The sequence below is a fragment of the Chlamydotis macqueenii genome, chromosome 3 (assembly GCF_036417535.1).
Source record: "Chlamydotis macqueenii isolate bChlMac1 chromosome 3, bChlMac1.mat, whole genome shotgun sequence".
Taxonomy (NCBI): Eukaryota; Metazoa; Chordata; class Aves; order Otidiformes; family Otididae; genus Chlamydotis; species Chlamydotis macqueenii.
In genome coordinates, this window is record NC_141558.1 from 26,205,834 (window position 1) to 26,229,434 (window position 23,601).

At 38.3% G+C, this 23,601-nt stretch overlaps 1 protein-coding gene across 1 annotated transcript in view; it reads left to right on the forward strand.

Moving 5' to 3' along the window:
• Positions 1-2,413: 2,413 nt before the first annotated feature.
• The window catches only part of TINAG (tubulointerstitial nephritis antigen), a 46,575-nt gene continuing 25,387 nt past the window's right edge, over positions 2,414-23,601 (forward strand). Inside the window, exons 1-6 of the mRNA XM_086744379.1 lie at positions 2,414-2,783; positions 6,841-6,904; positions 7,914-8,003; positions 9,611-9,725; positions 16,878-17,001; positions 18,198-18,348. Coding sequence (XP_086600505.1) covers positions 2,414-2,783; positions 6,841-6,904; positions 7,914-8,003; positions 9,611-9,725; positions 16,878-17,001; positions 18,198-18,348 — 914 coding nt within the window. The remainder of the gene's footprint in view (positions 2,784-6,840; positions 6,905-7,913; positions 8,004-9,610; positions 9,726-16,877; positions 17,002-18,197; positions 18,349-23,601) is intronic.

Here is a 23,601-nt window from a genome sequence, read left to right on the forward strand (position 1 = left end):
CAGGTACAATTCAGATATTTTTGTGTTTAATTGTGAAGACTGAAACTAGGACTAGGACCCTAACTGAAAAGCTTAGTAGAGCTCTTATGCTTGGAATAGGTTAATCTTCAATAGAGAAAAAGGATCATACTTAACTGTTTCTAAATAGTTACAGATAAGTCAACATGTGCTTTCACACAGCGAACAGAAAGCTAGTTTTGCTTACAAAGGAAACTACTGAAATAAAAATATTTGTTGACCCACAGCAGCATAGATTCCTGGGTTTTTTTAAGGTTTGAACACATGCCAACAAATAGGAAAAAGATTTTATCAAGTTTCAGCACAGTTTATTATGCCACAAACCAAAGCTGTTTAGAACCACAAGTTACATTTTCACATTTCTTTAAAAGAAATCTCATTCCTGTGTAAACTAGCTCGTGTCACTTCCAAACAATTCCCCTGCCTCTAGTTTATCATTAGCAAGTCTTTAAAGTTGAAAATGAAAAAAAATCCCAAGAAACAAAACCAAATGATACCAGAGGTCCATAACTTAAAATGCAGGTACATCTTTTTATTTAATCTGACTGGCTGATAACATTTATCACGTATGGTAGGTTTTTTTTTTCTTTCTTATGCTTCCAAAGCGAGGAGATAACTTTGTAAAATTATTTCCAAAGATCTGTAATGACAAAGAACATTTGCATTTTGCTAATGTCAGTGCAAATCGGAAGTCATTCTCTTGGAGCTGATGGAGTCACATAGACATAAGGAAAAGAACTGGCTTATCATTTTTACTGGGCACTTCACTGGAGTTTCCATGAACATGTCTTCTCTCATTTTCCTTGTGTTATATTTGATGCATTATAGCGGTCAGTGACAGACTTAACATTGTCCAAATTTTTGTCTCATAAACAAAATGTAATAAAAAAACACATAGAACAAACTTGAAGACTAAGATTTATGTCCTATTATGTGATGTACAGTGACTGCATGTTGCTGACCTTGGCCTTTTTATTAACTTCCACACAGAAGAGTGTTTGCTACAGAGCAAAATAAAAATTGTGTAGTCTGATGCAATTTTCCCTCATTCACAGTTCTTCAGCTGTGGTGGGGACAGTGCAGGAGGCAGGTCCAATAAAAGCACTGCTAGCAAGAAATCATATTAAAGACTTGAATATTTTAATTACAAGCCCTTATGGATAAACACAGACAAATGTGTTCCCCCTTAATGCCTCTGGCATTCATGGCAATGCATCCAAACCACCTGCCGTTTGATTCTATGCCTTCCTGTAGTACTGAACAGCTCTGCTGATGTCACAAAGGGAAAGATCCCCTTCATTCCCTAGAAAACAGTCTGTCATTAACTTCTCCAGGTTCTTCTCATTTACTACAAAATGGAGACAGAAGGATGACTGTTCTTGCCTCTGCTTGTTCAGCTTTGGAGACTTGAATTTTCTTGAATTTTTTTTTTTTCAATTTAACCTTATACATCAGGAACTTCAAAGCTCTTTGTCACTTTTATCTGAATCTTTTAAGTTTTGGCAACAGTACCACCCATATTTCTTTAGGTTTGCTGTTCAAAATCCTGGAGATCATACATCAAGTAGCAAAGGCTGTTAGACTTATCTTTTGAGATCTGCTCTGTTTTTCTTTGTGTTTTTGCTAATACAGTAATTTCCTTTTTAAATAGCTATGAGTAATCATCAGTAGGTGTTTAATACGCTATTTACAGAGATTGCCAAGTTTGTTTTAACTAAGGAAATGCAAACCTTAAAAGAATATATTTGGGTAATAACTTTTACTGAGTATCACCTGACTTTTTTAAATTTTCCCACAAAAAAAACCCAGTGCAAAACAAAGCATATAAAGCTAAGATAGATCACTGGAAACAAGCTTGAAATAAGGGATGCAGCATAAGTTTACCGCAGTGATATAGCTCTGCGTATCAGGAGGAAAATGTAGATGTAATACAATCTGAGTGCTATATAGTTTCCAATTGTATGGAGAACAAGCTACAGGTAAATGAAGCCCAGAAGAAAGAGAGCTTTCTTTGACATCATCTGCTCATTCCTCACATTGTTTTGATTTATTTAAAAGTACAGAATTAAAATATTGGACCATGTATATTCTGTATATGCTGAAACTTTTACTATACACTTTCTCATTTGCAAAAGAATGCACCCAAGTTTTCACTATGATGAGTACATAGTTGTGGCTCTGTTTCCAGTATCTCTGTATCTTGGGCAAATAAATCAGTTTACAACATGTCTGACTAATAATTAACACATTCAGAGTCTACCTAGAAAACTGTAGTCCACAGCTTTCTGTTCATGTTTCTTTCTGAATGCTGAAGTTCTTACATCTACAGTACATGGACATTTACTGACAAAGTGTAGCACAGAGAGCCTTAAAAAAGGCTGCTAGAGGCAGAAGAATGCGGCTCAACTGTCAGGTGTTGCTTTTATATTGCATTGCAAGGGAAGTTTGGATGGCAAAGCAGCTTGACTCTAGAAGAAATTTCCCCAGAGGACTTAACTCTGATGAAGATGGTGGTTCTGCAAAGTGGAACAGGTTAAAAAGGAGTCTGCATCAGGGAAGGTCCTGCAAGGTGCGAGGCTGCTGCACAGGAAGAAATGATGACTGCAGCTTTAACATCATCTCCAGAGCAGCTATATGTTACTGTGACCAGTTCTGCGCCTCAGGTTCTCCTGGCCCTGTAGACTGTTGTGCTGACTACTGGGAAGTCTGTGACAATCCCATTGAGCCCACTGGGTCAGATGAGCCTTGGCCACCCCCAACATCAGGTAGGTGTAGAGAAAATATTCAGTTGGTGTTAGTGCATCGCAATAAAAATGTGCTTGGATTAATCTTTAGAGTGTATACATCCTAAAAATGTGACTAAAGACACAGTGGACAAATACACTGAGTATAGAATTGGAGTAAGAATTATGCTTGCTATTATTTCTTTGTCTTTAGGAGCATATTTTTAGAACTTGCTAAATCATATTTCTGTTTGGTAGAACCTCTGTTTTACCTGAAACTTTTCAGAGATAACCTCATCGGGTTAAAATTAGTGTAATCTCATCACTTTCAACAGAGTGATGAGAGTCTCACAGATTAACGTGAGATGAACAGCAAGCTCTAAATTTTGGTATCCATCAGTACAAATAAATAATCAGGAAAACTGAGAGTTACCCTGAATGATACTGCCCTGAGGTGTTCTGCAAAGGTTTTGATTCAGCATAGCTTTCCTGTGGGACATAATTTTTCATGCAGATCGGGTGCAGGAGTAGGTGAAGGGATGTGTTTAGAGCAAGGATTTCTGGCATATTTTAGGTTCTTACCAGTTAGTTTGTAGTGGAAGTTCCTCCAGGACTACTCTAAACTCAGTCTATTTTTTTAGAACTAGAGATTGCAAAAAAGTTAGCTACAAACAGCTGGTCCTCCCTTGGTTCCTGCACGGGCCAAATCACAGCTGGTGAGAAAAGTTTAGAACAGTGGATTTTAAGACTAAGTCACTTACTACTGGTAGATCAAATCTGGCTGAAAATGTGGAGGCTGTATCAAAATTTTAAAAGCCTAAAATCAACAAAAATACCACCACAACATTTGAAATTCAATGTTTCTTTGCAATAACCCTGCTCTTGCGTTCCAGCACTCAGACCACAAGCTCTTTAGGAGGCTCTTAAGCCAGGCTTATGGCCAAAATCTGATAAGTGGGAATGACAGAAATGCTGTAAAACAAATTTGATTTTCCAAAGTGTTTTTAATAATCTAAAATAATGTTCTATGATATACGTAAATAAAGAAATTTTTTTTCATCTTTATTTGATGCGGTAGTGTATATTATTTCCAACAGATCGGGGGTTGTTGTCATAAGCTCTACACAAATATTTAGCAGTGTTTCTGCTCCAGAGCTGACAGCCTGCGGCTCTGGTTTGGCAAATTTTCATGGAAACAAATCACTACAAAACCTGTAGCATTTTCTCATGTAGGCCCTGCCATAGGTCTACCTCTAAAAGGTAAAAGTGTAACAGAAGGTTTAGATAATGGTATAGGTGAGGGGTAATATTTTTACTGCCTGTCTTATTACATTTTTTTATATGTGTGTTCACATGCCAGAGGTAGCAATTTGTATTTACTCTAGTCAAACACCTTTATTTGTCCTACAGGTGAGCGTATATCTTTATTTTTTAACATCTTATCTCAAAACAAGATCTTGTTTTCTGAACCTTAAAATGCTTAATTGATGGAAAGTCTGCAACATTTTTTATTCTGTTTATTGGAGATTTGTTATACAAGTAATTTAAAGGGTAAAAAGGGGAATAACAAAGCAGCCAAAATACAGAAGGAAAAAAAATATCTAAAGGAACTTTCTAGAGCTTAAACGTCTGAGGAACAGGGAAGAGAGAATGAAATTGGAAGGAAAAAAAAAAAGGAAAAAAGGAAAAGAGTGAATGTCTGAAGATTAAGCAAACTATGAAGAATTTCAAAAATGACATAAGTGTATTAGCTGAATTTTAGTAACTGAGACTACACTTCTGCCTTTCGCTAAGAACTATTTAAGTGCTAGAAGACCACATACGCCAAGGTACTTTTCACCTGGAAGATTTTGATCTTTTGGTTGCCTGTGTTTTTGCTCTCAGTGCTTCCTGAGTCATATTACTTTAAATAAACCAATAAACTGAAGTGCTTTACATGGGCTGGAATGAACAGCAATAAAACTCTTCAGTGCTTTATTTCTGGATCCCCGTCTATTCACTGACTTGATGGACGGCAGCAGTAAGCTACACTGTGATTTCTTCTATGGGTGTACACCATGCTGAGGACCAGTCTTGATTTAATGATGTGGAACAGCTTTGACGTTGCCCTTATGAACCCAGCACTCAGTATGTTTCGATGGCTTTCCTGTGTAGTTTCAGAAGAAACTGTGCACATTCCTGCCTTAGAAACCAAATAGAAGTTCTGGATACGTTTATAATTATTATTTTAATTGTTATTGTTAGAAGAACTGCTAGAGTTTTATTTATTCACTATAATTATAATTTACTTTATCTTTTTGTTTCAATTACTCTAACAGTACAAAAGGCCCTGTCAGGGTCAACACACTGGATCTTGGCCTGGAGGTGGTATGAAAGTCACATCCAGAGAATTTGCTAATTGCTTTTATGCTACAAAGTCAGGATCTGGCCTACAAGTGAGATATTTCACTGACAAAAGTACTTACATCAATACTGTGGGCAAATGAAGTAAGAGCTATAAGAATATAGGATGCTGGACTGGGAGGAAGTCAAATCCACTTCCTTCTGGTAGTGATATTCACGTTATATTAAATCCCATTCATAAAGTTATCAGGCCGCATCTTCAAATTAATTAATTTCCCACATAATATATTAATATTCCAGCCTAGTATATTCATGGACAGATAATCTCACTGTTCTCTCACACAGTGTCTTTTAGCTTAGATATCTCTGCTGTCTGCCAACGATGCCTCAGGCAGCAGTCCTGGCCCCCTAAGTCGTAATTTGGCTAGACAAAAGAAACTGTATGGTTTTAATCTCAGTCCCCTAAGCATACATTATTAGAAAGTTGCTTCTGTGCTTGTCCATGGCTGTACTTTTTCTTGGGTGTGGGCAATGCAGCACCTGAGCTCCAGTGCTCTGTCCTGCTGCTCAGACGCTGCGTTGGTATTACTCACCTCAACATATTTGAAATATCTTGTTTGATGCCTCCTTCCAGCTACCATCTGATGCTGACTTTTGGGGCAGACTGTGACAAACCATGACACTTAAGTAATTTACCTTGGGTATTCCTTGAAAAAATGTCTCAGACCTTAGCAGAAGCTGAATTAGAGCAGAGACTTAGGGCCCCAGACTGCTTGAGTGGGATACATCTTACCTACATCTGCACTGGCTAACATAGCCTGCTCTATGACTAACAGGGGAAGAGAAGCACTTACAATTCATTCATCAGCTTTAGTCTCTTCTGCACTTCGGTATGAAATGAGTTATGGCTTAGAAGTGCATATCTCTCTCCTGCAAATAAAGGAGGCCTTTGCGGCTGAGGTACACGTGTGTGTGCCTGGGCAGACAAACTCCAGCCCTTGCCATGAGAGGGGGATGGCCTTCCTCACACTTCTGATGGGGTGAAAAGCATGATATAATGCAAATGCAGGTCAACACTACATTCATATGAAATATGATTTAAGCTTCTTGAAAATGGAGGAGAAAGGAGAACTTCAGGGCTCCTGGCTCCAAACCCTTTCAGCGGGGGAAGGAACATGATGTCTACCTGCAGGCTCACCGGTGGATGAAGCACGAGAACAGGCTGGAAAGCAAAGATCTGGTTTTGGAGAGTATGTGAAACATACATTTGGCTTGAAACGTAATTGATCTGTCTGGTTTTCAAAGAGGAATTAAAGTGGTGAGGAAAAAGAATATATTACACTAGGTTTGGAACAGTTTTTTAAAATTCTATAACTGGAAAACATATTTCTATTTTAATTGCCAATTATAAAATTATTTTAATTAGAAACGTATTATTTTTAATTTTATTACTGGAGAATAACTTTATTTGAAGATTTTTTCTTTTTATATGTGAGATAATAGTTTTTCAGTGAGTGTTTTGAATCTGTTCCTGATTTTATTTACTATGAGTGATAATGTACCTGATAAAAAATTAAAATACATTAAACTGCCTTCATTACTTGGAAGAAACTGGAAATAGATGTTGCTGACTTTCAACTAAATAATTTATGCATACTGCATACAAAAAACATAATTCAATAACAGCAAGAGTTTTGAGTTAATTCACTTCAAAAATGATTATATTTTTTCACACATCTATATGTTATGTTGACAGGTTGTAATAAGGATGGCCGATATTATGGAGAAGGAACAGTAATTAAAGACAACTGCAATTCCTGGTAATGTTTCAGAAAATAGCAAATTGAATTTTATTTAGCATATGTCATGAAACAGAAATTAAGGTAGTGAGTATCCTTAAAATCATATTAAATATGTAATCAAATCAAAATGTCTGGAAGAGTAGTGCTGTATTAAGGTACTGTAGAACTTGATTACAGCCAACTTAAAAGAATGGCAAGAGGTCAGTGGGCTTTCTAGTTGAGATATGAAAATGACAGTATTAAAATGTTGTCCTCTCTGGCCTAATTCTGTTTCTGCTCAGTCAGTTTTCTGGCTCTGATTTGTGTTGAAATGGTTCCAGCCTAGACCTGGGCATTGACCTGAATGTAGACAAAACAAATATATAAAGTTTAGAGGATTATTTAAAAATGTCTTCCTCTGTTTCTTTGGCATGAGTGATGAGATTTTATATTAATTCATAAGAAAAGAACATATATATGTATGTTTATGTAGGAAAGGGATGAACTGTTCGAGCACCCCTTTCTCTGCCTCGGGACAGGAGCAGACAATGTAGGCAGGGGAGCTCTGCTGCTGGCCCTGGCAGTAATCTGCCTGAGCCACCTCCCTACTTTGCCTCTCCAAAAACCAGCCCTGCATGTCCAGCCTCAGGGCAGCCTGGGGGAATCCAGCAGCACTCAGAGAGGGCTGGGGCCTCCACTGCCCTGACTTTAGACCAGAGTCCTTGGAGCAAGGTATCTGCAGCCACATGGTTCCTTTCTTGGTTTCCACAGTGAAACTTCCTCGAAGGACATTGCCTTTTTTCCCTGATTTGGTCTTGCAACAAAATTTTTCAAATACAGCCTTTCCCAGAAGCTATAAACCTTCCCACCTTGTTCCAATTAGGAATCATTAGGCAGTGAAGTAGCAAGAAGCAGCATTAAGTTTTCGTAAATACTATGTGACATTTATATTGTTTACATTTTTTCTCCATCTTCCTTCTGCTGTTAAAGTACATATTTTTTTCTTTAACGATTCATTTGCTGCTCAGTGATATTCTTGCCCTTTCAGCAAATGCTCCCAGAGTCTCTGGAAGTGTTCAAAAGAAGTATGCCTTGTTCGCCAAGACTTAATTCAGCACATCAATTCTGGAGATTATGGGTGAGAACACTATTATTTTAAGGTTTTTGTTGTAAATCACTGTATTGCCTATTGTATGTATGTGCAAATTACAAGTTCTGCAGTCCTCCCCACTCCTTTCTTTCCCAGTAACATTACAGCAATTTGACAGTACATGTACATCTGTGAAACTTTCCTAAATCTCTGGCAGATCATAGAGTTTTAAATGGAAAGATACTGAAGTCTCATACTGGTAAGAGCTGGCACTGTAAACATCTAAAACATTCTCCAAATTTAGTACAATTTTTTTTTTCTCACAAAAAGCTATTTAGATTACCTTCCTGTATTCTTCTCTTTATCTATTACTTGGGATAGGTATTTAAAGTAATTTTTTCTCCTCTTTTAGGAGCGTTGTTACACATAACAGGACTCTAGGTAGTGTTGGAAGAGGAGAGGATGGGCCAAATGGAGACTAAGATATCAAAACTTTGTGGGGTTCAGTGTTTTTCTTGCTACTAGTCCTTGTTCCCCACAGGTAGTGCAGAGGGATTAGGGACACCCCAGTACCAGAGCTCTGCCTGGGGAGCCTGATGGCCTTTTACAGACAGAGATACAGGGGTTGCCTCCTTAGGAGCTGAGGTGCTAAATTCACCAAAGAAGCTTGCACAGATTTCAAGCTGTGACTAAGTGCTGAAACATTTTATATTTCATGGAGACATTCAAGCCGGGTTAGTACAGACAATTAAGTTAGGCACCTGGAGCCCTTCACCTCTCTCTTGTCAGTGGTGAGTGGTAAGGTTTGCCACAGGGTGGTTAGGCCCACTTGAGATATGACTCAACTTCTGCAGGTGCTTGCACTTTTCACTGACTGCAGGCTGACCAAGAGCAATGAGGCTTCTCCTTTGGGCAGCATGAATCCTACCTCCTTGTTCCTCATACCTAAGCAAGACAGAAACGGATAAAGATAATGTCCTCCCCTCTGGCTCAGCTTTTTTCCAGTTATAACAAATTTCAGTGTGTTCCAAATGTGTATGGCTGCAAGGTATTTTTTTTTTCCCTGTTGTGCATATAGTTTATGGGGTTAATGCTACAATCTGAGTCCAGACTACCTAAGAGTGGGAAGCAAATAACTGAAGTGCCCTGAGGAGCCTTTCTTCTCAACTTGGCTATTGGTGTAAAAATCAGGCAGAAGGTGCCAGCTAGTCTTTCTGCTGGGTTCAACAGTGTCTCACTGCTGGTGCACCAGAGCTTGAAGGCAATGTAACTCACTATATGAAGCTGTTAGCTCTCTGTGGGTATCCGATCTGAAGCATAATTTGAGCATAACTTCAAGGCAACAGTAATTGTTATGACTGAGCATCTTGTTTTCCAGTACGCTGAAGCATTGCATGCTCATCTCCTGCAAGCTGATATGACGCTGACCTCAAATCACCACTTTTCATACACTGCTGTGTTGCTCCATCCTACGCTCATTTGCAGTGGAAGAGCCTATACTAAATATTTTCTCATGTGTGTTGAATACAAGGGTTTGAAATACAATTTGAAAAAATTGTTTCTGGATGTTATTAGCAGTGCTCTTAAAAAGGATCAAGGTATTAATGTGAGTGGTATCTCTAACCTGCGTTTTGTTTATTTGCTTTCTGAGGAAGATGGAAAGCTGGCAACTACAGTCAGTTCTGGGGCATGACAGTGGAAGAAGGTTTCAAAAAGCGCCTGGGCACCTTCCCTCCATCTCATTCTTTGCTGAATATGAGAGAAGCTCCCGTAAGTGTCATATAGAATTGTTAATTTTTTAAATAACTTTATCACATGAAAAAATAAATGTGGACAGTTATAAAAAATAAATGTTAAATCCCAGATTTAACACTAAATGCTTCCATGTTGAATATGAAGCTACCAAAATAGTTGTCCAAGCCATAGAGTGTATGGTCCTATTGATGGAAATCAAACAAGGAGGAGAAAAAGCAAATGCTAACCATTGAGCAGCTGTGCACCAATATTAACTTATCATTGTAGATCACTGGTGTTTGAAATCTTTCCTTCTTTAGGATGATTCCATACTGTATTGTCCATTTGCTAATCATTGCACAGACAGCTGTAACCATAAAAAGAATAAATCTGGGCATAGTTCATTAAGACTAACAGCTAAGACTGAACAGCAATCATTGAAAGAAGATCTGAAAGCACATAGGATAAAGCAGTATAAAGATACTTTAGGAGGCTGTGGTTTTGACCAAATGAAAAGAAAAATGATGGGAAGTTTGGAAAAATGAGATGATTCTCTACTACCAGCTTTCTAAATATCTTGGCCATGGCCACTTTCATGGCAACTAAATTAAATTTCCTATCATATATTTATGCTCAAATTAGTTCTGCAGCAAAGCAAATATACTTTAAATTATGCAGGGAGGTTAAGCAGTTAAAGAAATGCATAGTCATTGAATCCAGAGTAGATTTTCCAGTGCTCTGGATTGGCTTCTTTCTTAGAAGACTCAAAATTTAGGAAATCATAGACTAAAAAAACTAACTAGCTCACCATAATGAAATTAGAAAAATTACAAAAATAAGTAGATAGACCCAAGGTTTGCAAATTACATTAAATATAACAGGTTTTTATCTTTGACTTCTATATAAAGCGATGCCATTCGATGATCTATTTGAAGTCGATTGTAGATGTTTGTTGTATGGCATGGCAGAAGGGTTTCCACATCATGAAAGGCCTTGTGGGAACAGCAGTGCAGAGCTACCACTTGACAGGGAATTTGGGAAAGAGTGGGAGGACCATGTGCCTGTGCAACAATTAGCAATCCTAACCCTCTTGCTTGATGCAGACTGGTTCTTTGTCACACACAAACTAGGCTCTCTGCACCAGCGTGGTGAGGCATTGGATTATTGTGGCCTAGATTGGTCACCTTGCTCAAAATTACACTATGGAGGATTGACAGAGAAAGAAGTTGACAGAAATTAAGCTTTGGAATTTTGTCTTGTATGATCTCCTAGACTACTCTTCACATCCAAAGAAGGATCCATTTCAGCTGAGGGTGGCAAGTCAAAATAAGTCAATGACATAAAAGAGTTTAGTGCAATATTTAGGAGCTCTCTGCCACAAATTACCAGTGAACTGCACTGAGGATCAAGAGAGTTGGGGCTGATTTGTTTTTGTTGTCAGCATTTTCCTTGAGGAATATAGTCATGCTTATATAGCAGAAGCATAAAGTGGATATCATGCACCTAGTTCAGAAATTGACATCTACATTACTAGATATCTAGCTAGGTGAGACAAATCCCACCTAGGAAAGTAAGAAAGGGAAAGTTACAAGAAATTCTTCACTATATTTCCTCTTTTCCATTCAGTTTGAGGTAGCTGGTCCCTCAGTGGTCTTGCATTATGTCCATCCTATTGAATCATTCTTATTAAGCTTCCTGTAGCTTCTTTGACTGCTACACTTATTTATGGCCTTTATTCCAGTGATACTTTTCTCAGGCACATTTTCTCTCTCTGCTGTCTTTTTATGAAATCTGTGAGCACAACCAACTACCATTGGACCTACCTAACACCTGAGGAGTGTCAATGCATTCTGCTCCAGAAATCCAGCTTTGCACACATGTGCATTTAGCCATCAGGAAGCTCTACATGTTGCTGGAAGCACAAGCTTTGCACAGGATTCTAAGAAATCTTTCTCTTTACTTACAAAAGCTCAAAAATACAAAATGATGATCTCTGTATGACTTTCTCTGCTTCTGGAGAATTCTTTGAGTTTGCAGAAAATTACTCTTAATTGTACATGAGCCTGTCTCCTACCTATGGTTCTCTTCAGAATTATTAGAACTTCCCTGCTCTTGCTGGAGTGGTTTCTGTCTTAGGTAGTCTTGATGTAAAAATACTTTTCTCTAAAATTTCCTGAAAAGCTCAAAATCTCTCTGATTCTGTCCCCCTCACTGGTTTTCTAGAAGAACATAATCTCTTTAGTGTCCTTGGTCTGCCTCGGGATATTTCCTATCTGCCACATTTTAATACTTCACAAAAACATTCCAAAACAATGGTTTTCTTCTCTCATACCCAGCTCTGTATCTACATCACTGCACGATCCAGCAATTTCATTGCATAGATTGGGCTCACCAGCAGTACATCAACAGATTCTTCCAATTGGCAAACCAACAGTAGCCACGGAGTTGACTTCCAGGCACTTTTAAAGATAAATATCTTACCAGAGTTTCAGAGACACTTGCCCCTACTTTGCCTTCCAGAATAATTTTCTGTCACTGATATTTTATGAAGCATACTAATACATTGAGAAAGTCCTAAGTGATAAAAAAACAAGTGAGTTTTCACGACAGTGTTTCCGTTAAGCTTCATCTGTAACTCAGTGAGGACTCAGAAGAGAGTAAAAAGGTATGAAAGATGAAATTCAGAAATAATGACTTTTTAATATTTTCCAGAGACATTCTCCAAACCTTAATGGCTTGACCTTTAAGTGACTTTGTTGAGTACTAATTCACCTGCAGGCAAAGGTACTAGTTATTTACTGTGGATAAATTGGCACTAATTAAATATTCATGCATTCTCTGGGATTATTACTGCCTTTCTCATTTTGTAAGAGAGAAAATTGCAAGTCATATGCCCCAAGTTGATAAAAATGCCACAATTAGTGTTCAGGAGTTTTTGGCTCTATCTTAGTTGACCTGATTAAAACCTGATAGCTTTGTTAATGTAGAAAGAAAACTGTAGCTACCCATTCATTAAATACAACTTTTAAAAACTTCAAATAAAAACCATTTATTCAGCATACTACTGGTCTGCTATTTAGGGAATAGGTCACAGTTTCTGGTACCTAAGGGTCTACTATACTAATTATTTTCTACTCTCTTTCAGGGATGCTTGAGAAAAGTATTTTTATATAGAAGGGCTCTTTACTCAATTGCACGGAAAAAGACACCCAAGAATGTAAAGCCCTTCAGTGTTAATCACTTTGCACCTATGGCAGAGTCTTAGTTCTCAGCATCATTGAAAAGTTTGGTTGTAGAGTAGAGCCTTTTTGTTGCTTCTTTGACTGACATATCCAGCTACAAATACAGCTTCATAACATTACTTCAAATTAAATGGTGTGACAGAGCTACATTTCATCTTAGGGAAAACACAAACTTCTTGAAGTCATTCATAGAGCTTTTAAAACTGAACACAGACCAACAGCTAAATACACCACTAAAACTGTCACGACTCTTGACAAAGCTGAAGCTCCCGATAGTGTCATGTGTGTTATCTGAGAAGGCATTTTGAAAGTGTTTACTCACTGGAGGAGATAGTGTAATAATTCCTGAAGCTCTATGTAGCACAAAAATAACCACCATGCCTTTAAAACACATTGTGATACACATTTGGTAGTATTCCATCAGTACATGTTCTGGCAAGAAGTATATCACAATGGTGGGCTCTGCACTTGCTGGCAACAAGACGCTCGTCTAAGTGCCATCTTAAAAGAAAATGGAATACATAGTCCAGTAATAAGGCTTCATTTTGGATTAAGTATCAAAAAACTTGTAAAGACAATGTGAAGGTATACAAAGTACAGCAACTGTTTCTCTGATACACGGCTTTTAATAGAAAAAAAGCTCTGCAGTCGTACATCTCTCTCTTGAAAACTGAAGGTCATGCCCATTTTATCTTCACCAAGCAAGTGACGTCTAAAACCTTTTTCCTACATTAAAAAAAATTACTTTCCTTCAGAAAAAACATTTTCCTCATCTGCAAATTCAGTAATCTTGAGGCTTTTTTCTCTCATGAGCCATCTAACTTTTCTGAAGAAGTCATAGCTGAAGTACAAGTGTCCTTTTATATCCACTTACCTTCCTGCTTTGACCAGACTGCTAGCTTCACTGCAGAGAATATATATGAAGGTTTAAAAATAGTTTGCTGGTCATTTTGCTGATTGGATTGTGCTGTCTGATGGTGTTCCATGGGGTATAGGTTGAGAAACAATTGTCTAGACTTACTATTTGTAACAGAACAGCAGTGCTTCTCAATAACAGGGTAGTAATTTCTCAGATAAAAAGCTGATATTTCTGGTTACAGAACAATCCTGCGTATAATTAGAACAGTTTGAGTTGGAAGAGGCCTAGTCCATTTTCAACTGGATCAGGTTACTCAGAGCCCTGTGCAACCCAACCTTGAATGTTTCCAGGGATGGGGCATCCACCACATCTCTGGGCAACCTGTTCCAGTGTTCCACCACCCTCACTGGAAAAAAAATTCTTCCTTATATCAAGTCTGAATCTGCCTCCCTCTATTTTAAAACCATTACCATTATCCTATCACAACAGGCTCTGCTAAAGAGTTTATCCTCATCTTTCCTATAAGCCCCCTTTAGGTACTGGAAGGCTGCTATAAGGTCTTCTTGGAGCCTCCTCTTCTCCAGGCTGAACAGCCTCAACTCTCTCAGCCTGTCTTCATAGGAGAGGTGCTCCAGCCCTCTTATAATCTTCATAGCCCTCCTATCATCTTCATAACCCTCCTCTGGGCTCTCTCCAGAGAGTCTCCTCTTCTCCTGTCCTTATTATGTTGGGGGTTCCAGAGCTGGATGCAGTACTGCAGGTGGGGTCTCATGAGAGCAGAGCAGAGGGGCAGAATCACCTCCCTCAACCTGCTGGCCATGCTTCTCTTGATGCAGCCCAGGTTACGCCTGGCTTTCTGGGCTGCAAGTGCACATTGCCAGCTCATGTTGAGCTTCTCATCCACCAGCACACCCAAGTCCTTCTCCTCAGGGCTGCTCTCGATCCGTTCTCTGCCCAGCTTGTATTTGTGCTCGAGATTCCCCTGACCCATGTGCAGGACCTTGCATTTGGCCTTGTTGAACTTCATGAGGTTCTCACAGGCCTACCTCTCCAGCCTATGAAATTACGAGGCTGAGGGTTAATGACGAATTTGCTCTGGGATTTACAATATGAGGCTATTAAGTACATTGGCAGCAGTTTAGGAATACATAAAGTAACGCATTATCTCAAACCAAAGGTCTATTTAGAATTTCACTTTTTCAACTGCCTTATTTGTGGCATTGTAAGCAGTCATTGCCCACTTAAGTGTGTTAAACAACCTTCACCAAATTTTGCTTGTTTACTGGTTGATAATGAGTAGTCATGTAATGTAAAATAAATGCTATTTGTCTGGGATTTCGTCTGTATGATTAATCTTTAAAGTAAATCTTGTGCTTCTGCTTGCTCATTAATAGTGAACATAAAGATAATTTAGCAAGATATTATTTAAATTAGCTGTTGCTTTCTGTGTGTCATTTGAGTTTGCAAGTTCCATGTATAAGATTTTGAAAATAATAAGATTTTGAAAAAGCAGACTTTTTAAAATGATTAATCAAAATTTTGAGATTAGTATTTTAGCAAGATTTAAGAGATTGTTGGCTTGTTATGGATGGAGGTAAAACTTTCAAAAGCACTTCAGTGACTTAACAGCTTGCAGTTTACTTTAACAATATTTAGGACTCACAACCTGCATCTCACCCAGTGAACCTAGAAGCACTTGAGAGTTACTGGGTCTGGACATACGCACAGACCGCATCAATCTCTCTGTTGGGGCTGTATCCCAATCTAATGTCAGATACAGACCTGATGTACAAGCTTGCTTTTTCCTTACCCACTTCTCAAATGTGGGTCTTCTGTGGGAAATCCAGGTGTACAAGCTGGATGGAGGCACCACTGTTGCCCAATGTATGTGACAAAGTGATCTGGATACAGCCAAAGTGGTAAAGTTCAGATCCCCAAGGAGTCCTGAAATAGTTTGAAAGAACTGGCCTCAAATGTTTAAATCATCATAGGAAAAGATACCCAGTCTTATGAGTCACATAAGCAATTTACAAAAATGGTGCATTGAGGACACTCAGAATTAGAAGACTAAGTAAATCAAAGTAAAAGATAGGAATTTGAACAGGTCAGAAGCTATTGTACTTCAGAGTATGAGCCTGCCTACCAGAAAGAAGCATCAGAGAATGTTTTGCTCAGGAGAAGATTTTTATATTTTGTATATTGTATTTTTCTCTGGAACAGATGTTACCAGCAGTGGTTTGAGACAAACTGGTAGACTGGATGGACTAATATTGCAATTCTGTGTGACCATTCCTGTTTCCCTGCACAGCATAGGCAATCATTCCCTAAAGTTCAACAGTAAAAAAAAAATGGGTCAATGGTTTTTATGTTGAACACAGAGCAGATTATTAGCAGTTGTACCAGATGGTTCTTGCATATGCAGATATTTGTGCAAAGCTTGGGGGACAGAAACTAGGGCTGAGAGATAAAGATGTCAGAAATGGCTGTCCAAATGGCTTTAGTGAGCAGACTGTGAATTCTCATCAACTCAACATCAGATTGCAAAGCAGAAGGAAAATCACTGATTTTCATTCTGGAACAAGAAATAGTGCTGGAGATTGAAGAACTTCTGTATAAAAGACAAATCGATGATACACTGTACTGATGCCTCCCCAACGGCAACTAAAATTTCCTACCTTCAGCCATGTGTCAAGGAGAACAAGGTAACAAGTACCTAACTTCACTGCTATTTGTAGCAGAAGGCTTTTCTTTCAAAAGAAATTCCAGCTGGATCATAGTTAACATGTTTCATAGGGAGTTGTTGTTTGAGATAAAAATCAGAGAGAAACGGGACAAGATATTGAGATTGGCAGTTGTGGAGGTCAGCTTTCCAGCTCAGTTGTGGAGTGCCAGAAGCCCCCAGCTCTCAAGGAGTCCAGAGCAGCCAGCCACAGGGTAACCACCATAGGAATGCTCGGGAAGCCAAAGGTGCCAATGCTTTAGGTTTCCTCAATTTAAAAACTTAGAATTTTTAAAACAAAATTAGGGTAAAATTGAAAACAAAATTAGGAATTGAAGCATATACAGATCTCCTACATTTTGTTTTAGGGAAACTCACTCCCAGAAGAAAAATTTCCTGCATTTTTTGCAGCCACTTATGCATGGCCTGATTGGATTCATGATCCTCTGGATCAACAAAACTGTGGAGCATCCTGGGCTTTTTCAACTGCAAGTAATATTAATTTTTTTTTTCTCCTTTTAAAAATATCATTTCATGTCAGGTGTATGATGAAAATTAATATTTATTTGTAATGAAGTAATTTCAGCTTGTTCATTTTTCCTAGCAAATAGGAACATTTAAAATTGCTACAGCTTTCCCTCTAAGTTGTCCCAAAGTCTTAAGAAATCAATATCTAAGCTGTAGAGCTTTGTTTGCTCTTCTTAAGTTTGTGTAATGTATGGAGATTTGGTGACAGACAGTAGAAAATGAACTTACTAATATACTTTGTCATAACTGTAGAGTAACTTTAAAAAAATCTGTATCCCTTACTTGCACAACTACATGCTTAACTTGAAAGCTTAAAACAAGTAGGCTTAATTTTTTAAATATATATTTATATATTTATGCATTTGCCATTGTCTGATCCTTGATATTCAAGTAAATTAAGTATAATCTTCTCAATAATTTTATGAGAAGAAAACACTGAAACTGCTCAGATATTTGTGGAAGAAACTATTTTCAAATTCTATAAGCAGAGAAATGTCAGTAAGGCAATTCAATGTCAGGTGCTACAACCTCTGGTTTTATGAAAAAATGGACACGTCTCACTTTATCCAAAGAAGCTACAGCAATCAGTTAGGGTCATTTTTCTTATGCTGTGGAAAATCTCAGTAAATATTGGGATACATAAAGATAGAGAAAAGAATTATGCAATCAATCTTTATGACTTGATCTGTCCAGTGGGTCCTCACAGGTGCAGGTTTCTGCAACTGCTTCTTTAAATCACAGCAGTAAAAGAAGGAAAGGAGCATTTAGGTCAGTTAATCCCGGCTCCCTGCCAAAGCCAGACTGAACACACTCTGTTACCAAGATACCTCGTCCAGTGTAATTTTAAAAGAGAAACCAAGAAAGCTTCTAACAGCTCTCCTGACAGATTACTGGAGAGATGAACAGAGCTCACCGAGGGAAAGACTTTCATGATATTCAGTCTAAATTTTCCCTTTCATATGTGGATCTTTTGATTTTAATTCACATAATTATTACGAATGGTAAATATTATGAGATCTCTTCCCATGTTGTTTAGGTGCATCTAACAGAAGCAGACAGGAAATATTGGGGTTATATTTCAGTCTCTCTTTCACAATAACCAGCATGAAGTTGTGAGTAATTATTTTTTTTTTTATAGTGGAAAATTTATTTCAAAACAGGTGTTGCAGCAGATAGAATAGCAATTCATTCCGAGGGTCAGATCACAGACAACCTTTCTGCTCAGAATTTGATCTCTTGTGATACCAGGAATCAACATGGATGTAATGGTGGAAGTATTGATGGTGCTTGGAGATACCTGAAAACACATGGGTAAATATTTTATCTATCTGCTTAGATTATTTTAACTTGAACCAGTTGCTTAATTTACAATGCTGCTTGTGTTGCAATCATGATTTCTGACCTTCCAAAAAAGGAGGCATTTAGCTCTATCCTAGGCCATGTTAAAAGTATTACTTCATCGAGACTATTACTTTCTCTCATTTACACCTTCTTTAAATCATCTTCATGAAGCTCATGAACTATGAAACATTCTCAAAGAAATATGTGAAGACTATTTTAAATGACAGATCTCTGAGAAAATTCTGCGACCACCTAGCTCCAATTTAAGCCTCATTACATCTAGATGTTGCCATTAGGTGTAATACAACTGGGGAAATGGTAGCCTCTCTAACAGCAGGACAAACAAGAAAGGATTTTTTTTGTGTCAAAGACAACACCGTAAGTGGACTCAAAACTTCCATGGTTCTTGGGATACAGGCTCTTCATGTTAAAAAACCTTTAGTAAGCAGGCAGTTGCATAAGACAACACTTTGAATATTCAAAAGGATAAAACATTGTCTTTCTATGAAGCAAATTGTAATCATCCCAACCCAAGCTTGTCCCAGAACACAACACTAGCAAGAAATACACTTAGATTCTTCTTCCTTCAGGTTGGACTAAGGAAAGCTAACAGCTCTCAAACTCCGTATGAACATCTAGATGCTTTTTAAAATGACACATAATAGTTTATAGTCATAGAACGTCCCAACATTTAGGATGGAATGAACTTTTGGAGACCACCTACTTCAGCATTCTGCTGAAAGCATGACTAACTCTGAAATTAGATCAGGCTGCTCAGGCCACGTCCTCTGTCATATTTTGAGTATCTCCAAGGATGGAGGTTTCACAACCTTTCTTGCAGCAGGTCACTTTGTTTGACCACTCTTGCAGTCAAGTATTTTTTTTTTTTTATTACAACTAATCAGCATTTTCCTTGGTACAGCTTGTGACTGATACCTTTCAGCTTTTTGTTGTGGAATAAATCCAGCTGCCTTAGCCCCTCCTCGCATATCATATGCTTCAGTCCCTTAAGTGCCTTCCACCGGACTTGCTTAGTTTGTCAGTGTCCTTACTAGGGGAATCCCATAACTGAACACAGTACTCCAGACATAAGTCCATAAGTGACATTTTGACACTTTTCACAGTGTCTTGGCTACGTTCTTGCTAACAGCCCAGTATTGATTGTCTGTGTTTGCTGAGAGGGTGTACTGCTGACCCACGTTCAACTTTCTGCTCATTGGGACCCCGGGTCCTTCTCTGTGAAACTGCTTGCTACACAGGCAGTGCCCTGCCAGTACTGCTGCAGGGACAGTTCTGACTCACAAGGCTGGGTTTCGATTCTGCCTTTGTTGAACTTCATGATTTTTTTTTATTAGCTAATTTCTCTAGCCTGTGGACGTTGCTCCGAATGGCAGCTCTGCATACCACCAGTTCGGCATCCTCCACAAATTTACCAAGAGTTCCTTATGTCCCACTGTCCAGATTGTTAATAGAGATGCAAAACAGGGCTGCTGCTGTGTTTACTCCTGAGGAGTGCCACCAATAAACAGACACCGATCACTTTGATCTGTCAACCTTTCAGTATGTCAGTCTTGTTCAGTTACTGACATTTTAAGCAACTTTTCTAGTCCAATAAACTAGGACACCACAGGAGACCATGCTGTAAAAGTCACTAAAGTCAAGGTAAATTATATCACTGCTTTTCTTATTCTCCTTTGAGCTAGTCATTTTATCATAGTCAGATCATCTCATTATGGTGAGGCATGATTTGCCATGGTAAATCTGTGCTGCCTGTTCCCAGCCAACTCCTTGAACTTCATGTGCCTGGAAATGGCTTCCAGGAGAATTTGCAATAACCAGATTTTATGTACTGTATAATTACATTCTGCTGTTTCTCACATTATCAGAATTTTTTAATAATTTTTGTTTCATACCAAAATCTATTCCTTCTCTCATTTTCACACGCTCTCATCCCTTACTCTGATATACCTCATATAGACAGAGAGATCTCAGGCGTGCTGTCACTAAAGTCTGTCAACTTTTAGTTTTAGTTAGCAAACAAACAAACAAACCAACCACGGAAAGAGCAAAAGAATATCAGACGTGGTATACCAGATATCACAGTAGACATTGCAGCCTGGGGATCCAGGTAAAGACCAAAGTACTGTTACTCACACGGACACAGTATACGAAATGATCATTCTACTTTCTTCAAGTGTACCAAAGTGTTTCTGATCTGGCAATGATTTTTTAATGTTATGGAGAGAGTTTGCATTGAGTGTTTCTCTGTCTTTCTGTCTCAGGGTTTAAACACAAAACTAGTTTTGATCTAGATTTTGAGTGGGAGACCCTTTAGGTGAGTGGTTGCAGTGGATAATACTGGATTCCACTCAGCAGAGGCCCCTCAGCACCTCATGGGGGTAAAGGCAAAGGCTTTGTTTATGAAGAAATGAAAGTTATAGCTCGACATGTTAAGCAACACTTTTCTAGTAACTAGAATACCAAGCTCCTTTTAATCAGTAGCTCATGCTCTTAAGAGAATAAATACAACTCTTTCTCACTGGACTGTTTGCTTGCCTACTATGTTAAGGACAGGAGCACAAGAATTGTCCATGTACATAAGAAATCCATTTTAAGGAGTATTATCTCCATAACAGTTGGAATAAGCTATTTTTAGAAAAAAAAAAAACCCCTAAAGAACACAGCAATAGGACAACCTCCTAGTCCTCTGTTTCCTCTGACTGTTATTCCTGTATGGGCATAACCACCATGAGCCCATAATAGTAAGATTCTTCCTATACCAGAAAGCTGTATTTTTTTTTACCTGAAGCAATGTGGTTAGTGATGCAGCCTGATCTGCAGAGGCAGTTTTAAGTATACAAGAGTTATCTTATTTCTATAAGGAAAGGAAGGCAGGCTGAAGCTGTATGAGGCATTTCGTTATCAACCTAGCTGTACCCATACAGGATCTTGTGCTGGTGTAAATGCAGCAGTGAGAAGCTTTCTCCCTGGCTGACCACAGAGTACCAGTGTGAAAGTGGTGTGCAGAGCAGGTTTTCTGACATATGTAAGCCTGGAAGAATACAGACATCTCACCTCACCAGCGCACACTTGTAAACTGTGGTTTTGCCTCCAAAGTCCCAAGTACTTGCATTATTGCTCAGTCACCTGAGGCGCCTCAAGGTATTCACCAGCGCTGATGGGCTGAGAAAAGAATCTGCAGGGCAGTTGTGAGAACCATCACAAATTTTTGGAGACTGTCTAGATCTCCAATAAATCTCTGCAGTCCAAGACTATTTTCTTAGTTATTCATCCAACTTTCTTGTCTCCATGGAGCCAACTCCAACATGTAGAACATCACTGCACTCTTACATACCTTTGCCTGCTGCCCACTCTTATCCTTGATGATTGATTTCCCATCAAAGTACCACACACAAAAATATCTCTGCTTACCTATTTTTATAAACCACTTTTCTAAATCCTGACTTTCTTTCCTCAGACTTCAAATCCTCTTCCAACAGTTCGAGACACAAATAAACACCTTAAGGAAAATATCCAAATATCCGATATTTGGACAGATACTAGAAGACAGGCTAGAAGAACACAAGAACAGCTATGCAGGGTCTAAGCAGGGATCCATCTGGCCCAGTACTTTGCCTCTGACAGTGGCCAAGAGAAAACAGTAAAAAAAAAGAATTAACCTTTTTGATTTTGGACTGATAATTGAATCTTTTTTTTTGTAGCTGGAACCTCATAATTCATAATCCTTTACCTTTGACAATGAAAAAAATAGAAATTTATGGCATAAAAATCTGAAATGTCTTTTGAATTAGTCCTGTTAATTAGTGCTTGCTTACTCACACTTTCAGGTGACTTTTATTTTATAAGCCAGTATACTGCAATATTTTTTTTTCTTTATCTCCAAACTCTGCAATAGAGAGAAAGCACATTGATTTTCTGTGTGGACTTCTAAATTTTCAACACAAACGGGTGTTCAATGCTATTTTAAAGCTTCTGGTTTTCTGATTTCTGAAGTGTGCTTATCTCAGGTTTTTGATAGATTTTCAGGAAAATCAAGTACTGGCCTAAACTATCCCCAGTGAAGTCAATGGAAGAGTTCCATAAAGCTCAATATGGTTAGGCCCATGCTGAGACTTGACTTTTCAAAATCACTGAGCACCCAATTGACAGTGAAATCTGCTATAAGTAGAGCTGAATCACTGTTTAACTCTCACTCTTTCTTTGTCTTCCTCCACTAATTAAAGAATAAATCTGTGTTCTATTTCTAATTATTATTAATTTTAGGCATTTCAGTTACAAGCCATAATTTGGGAGGAATCAATCTATTTTATCTACTAAGGAAAATTAGAAGTTTATAGTCTTTAAGAATGAGGAGGAAACATTTCATTTTCAGGGAGTAAAAAGGTTACACGTTTGAATGCAAATACTGCTTCTAATCAGGACTTGATCTGATTTGTACCTTGAGCTCTTAGCAGTTGCAGGGTGTGATAAGGATATTATTGTTATTAGTTTTGGCCAATTTGCTAGCAACATAATCTGTTGGTTTAGATTACATTCTGATCTTACAATTCCAATATATAAATACAATAAAACCACAAAAACTTTCATTAGATTGAACACATAAACATGACTTCAGGTGAACTCTGCCAAGAATGTATGAACACACTGCAGAGTTTTGCTGCTTCTCCCTGGATGCTGCTTGCTTCTAGTAGTATTTTTGTATATGTGTATGCACATAAACACATTCACATTTATTTCTGGTTTTGTTCTGTGACTCTTCTGGCAAGGCCTTCTTGAAATGTTTTTAATGATTACTGTTGTGCTGATACGTCAGCATGTACAAACCCATGTTTCAGAAGAGAGCTGTTAAATTACATTAATAATGATTAATAATGACCATAGCAGAAGCTATGTCAGTGAACAGTTTCAAAAGTGACACCTAGTTCAGCATGAGTCATATCTGGACTACCACACAGCTCCAGCGTGCCATCGTGTCACAGGTGCTTCACTTCTGTTGCCACAGAAGTTAAGACCCATCCATGCAGAATTTGTGACAACTCCAGTGCAACAATCCAACTGAAAGCAGGGGAAAAAATCTCTACCCCAGAAATTAATTTCTCCTCTGTTGACTCCCTCTGAGGTGTTCCTAAGTACATCTGAGGAATAGGTGTCATACCATTCCTTGCACCGAGTTGTAATCAGCTACTCCTGCCCTGCTTATGC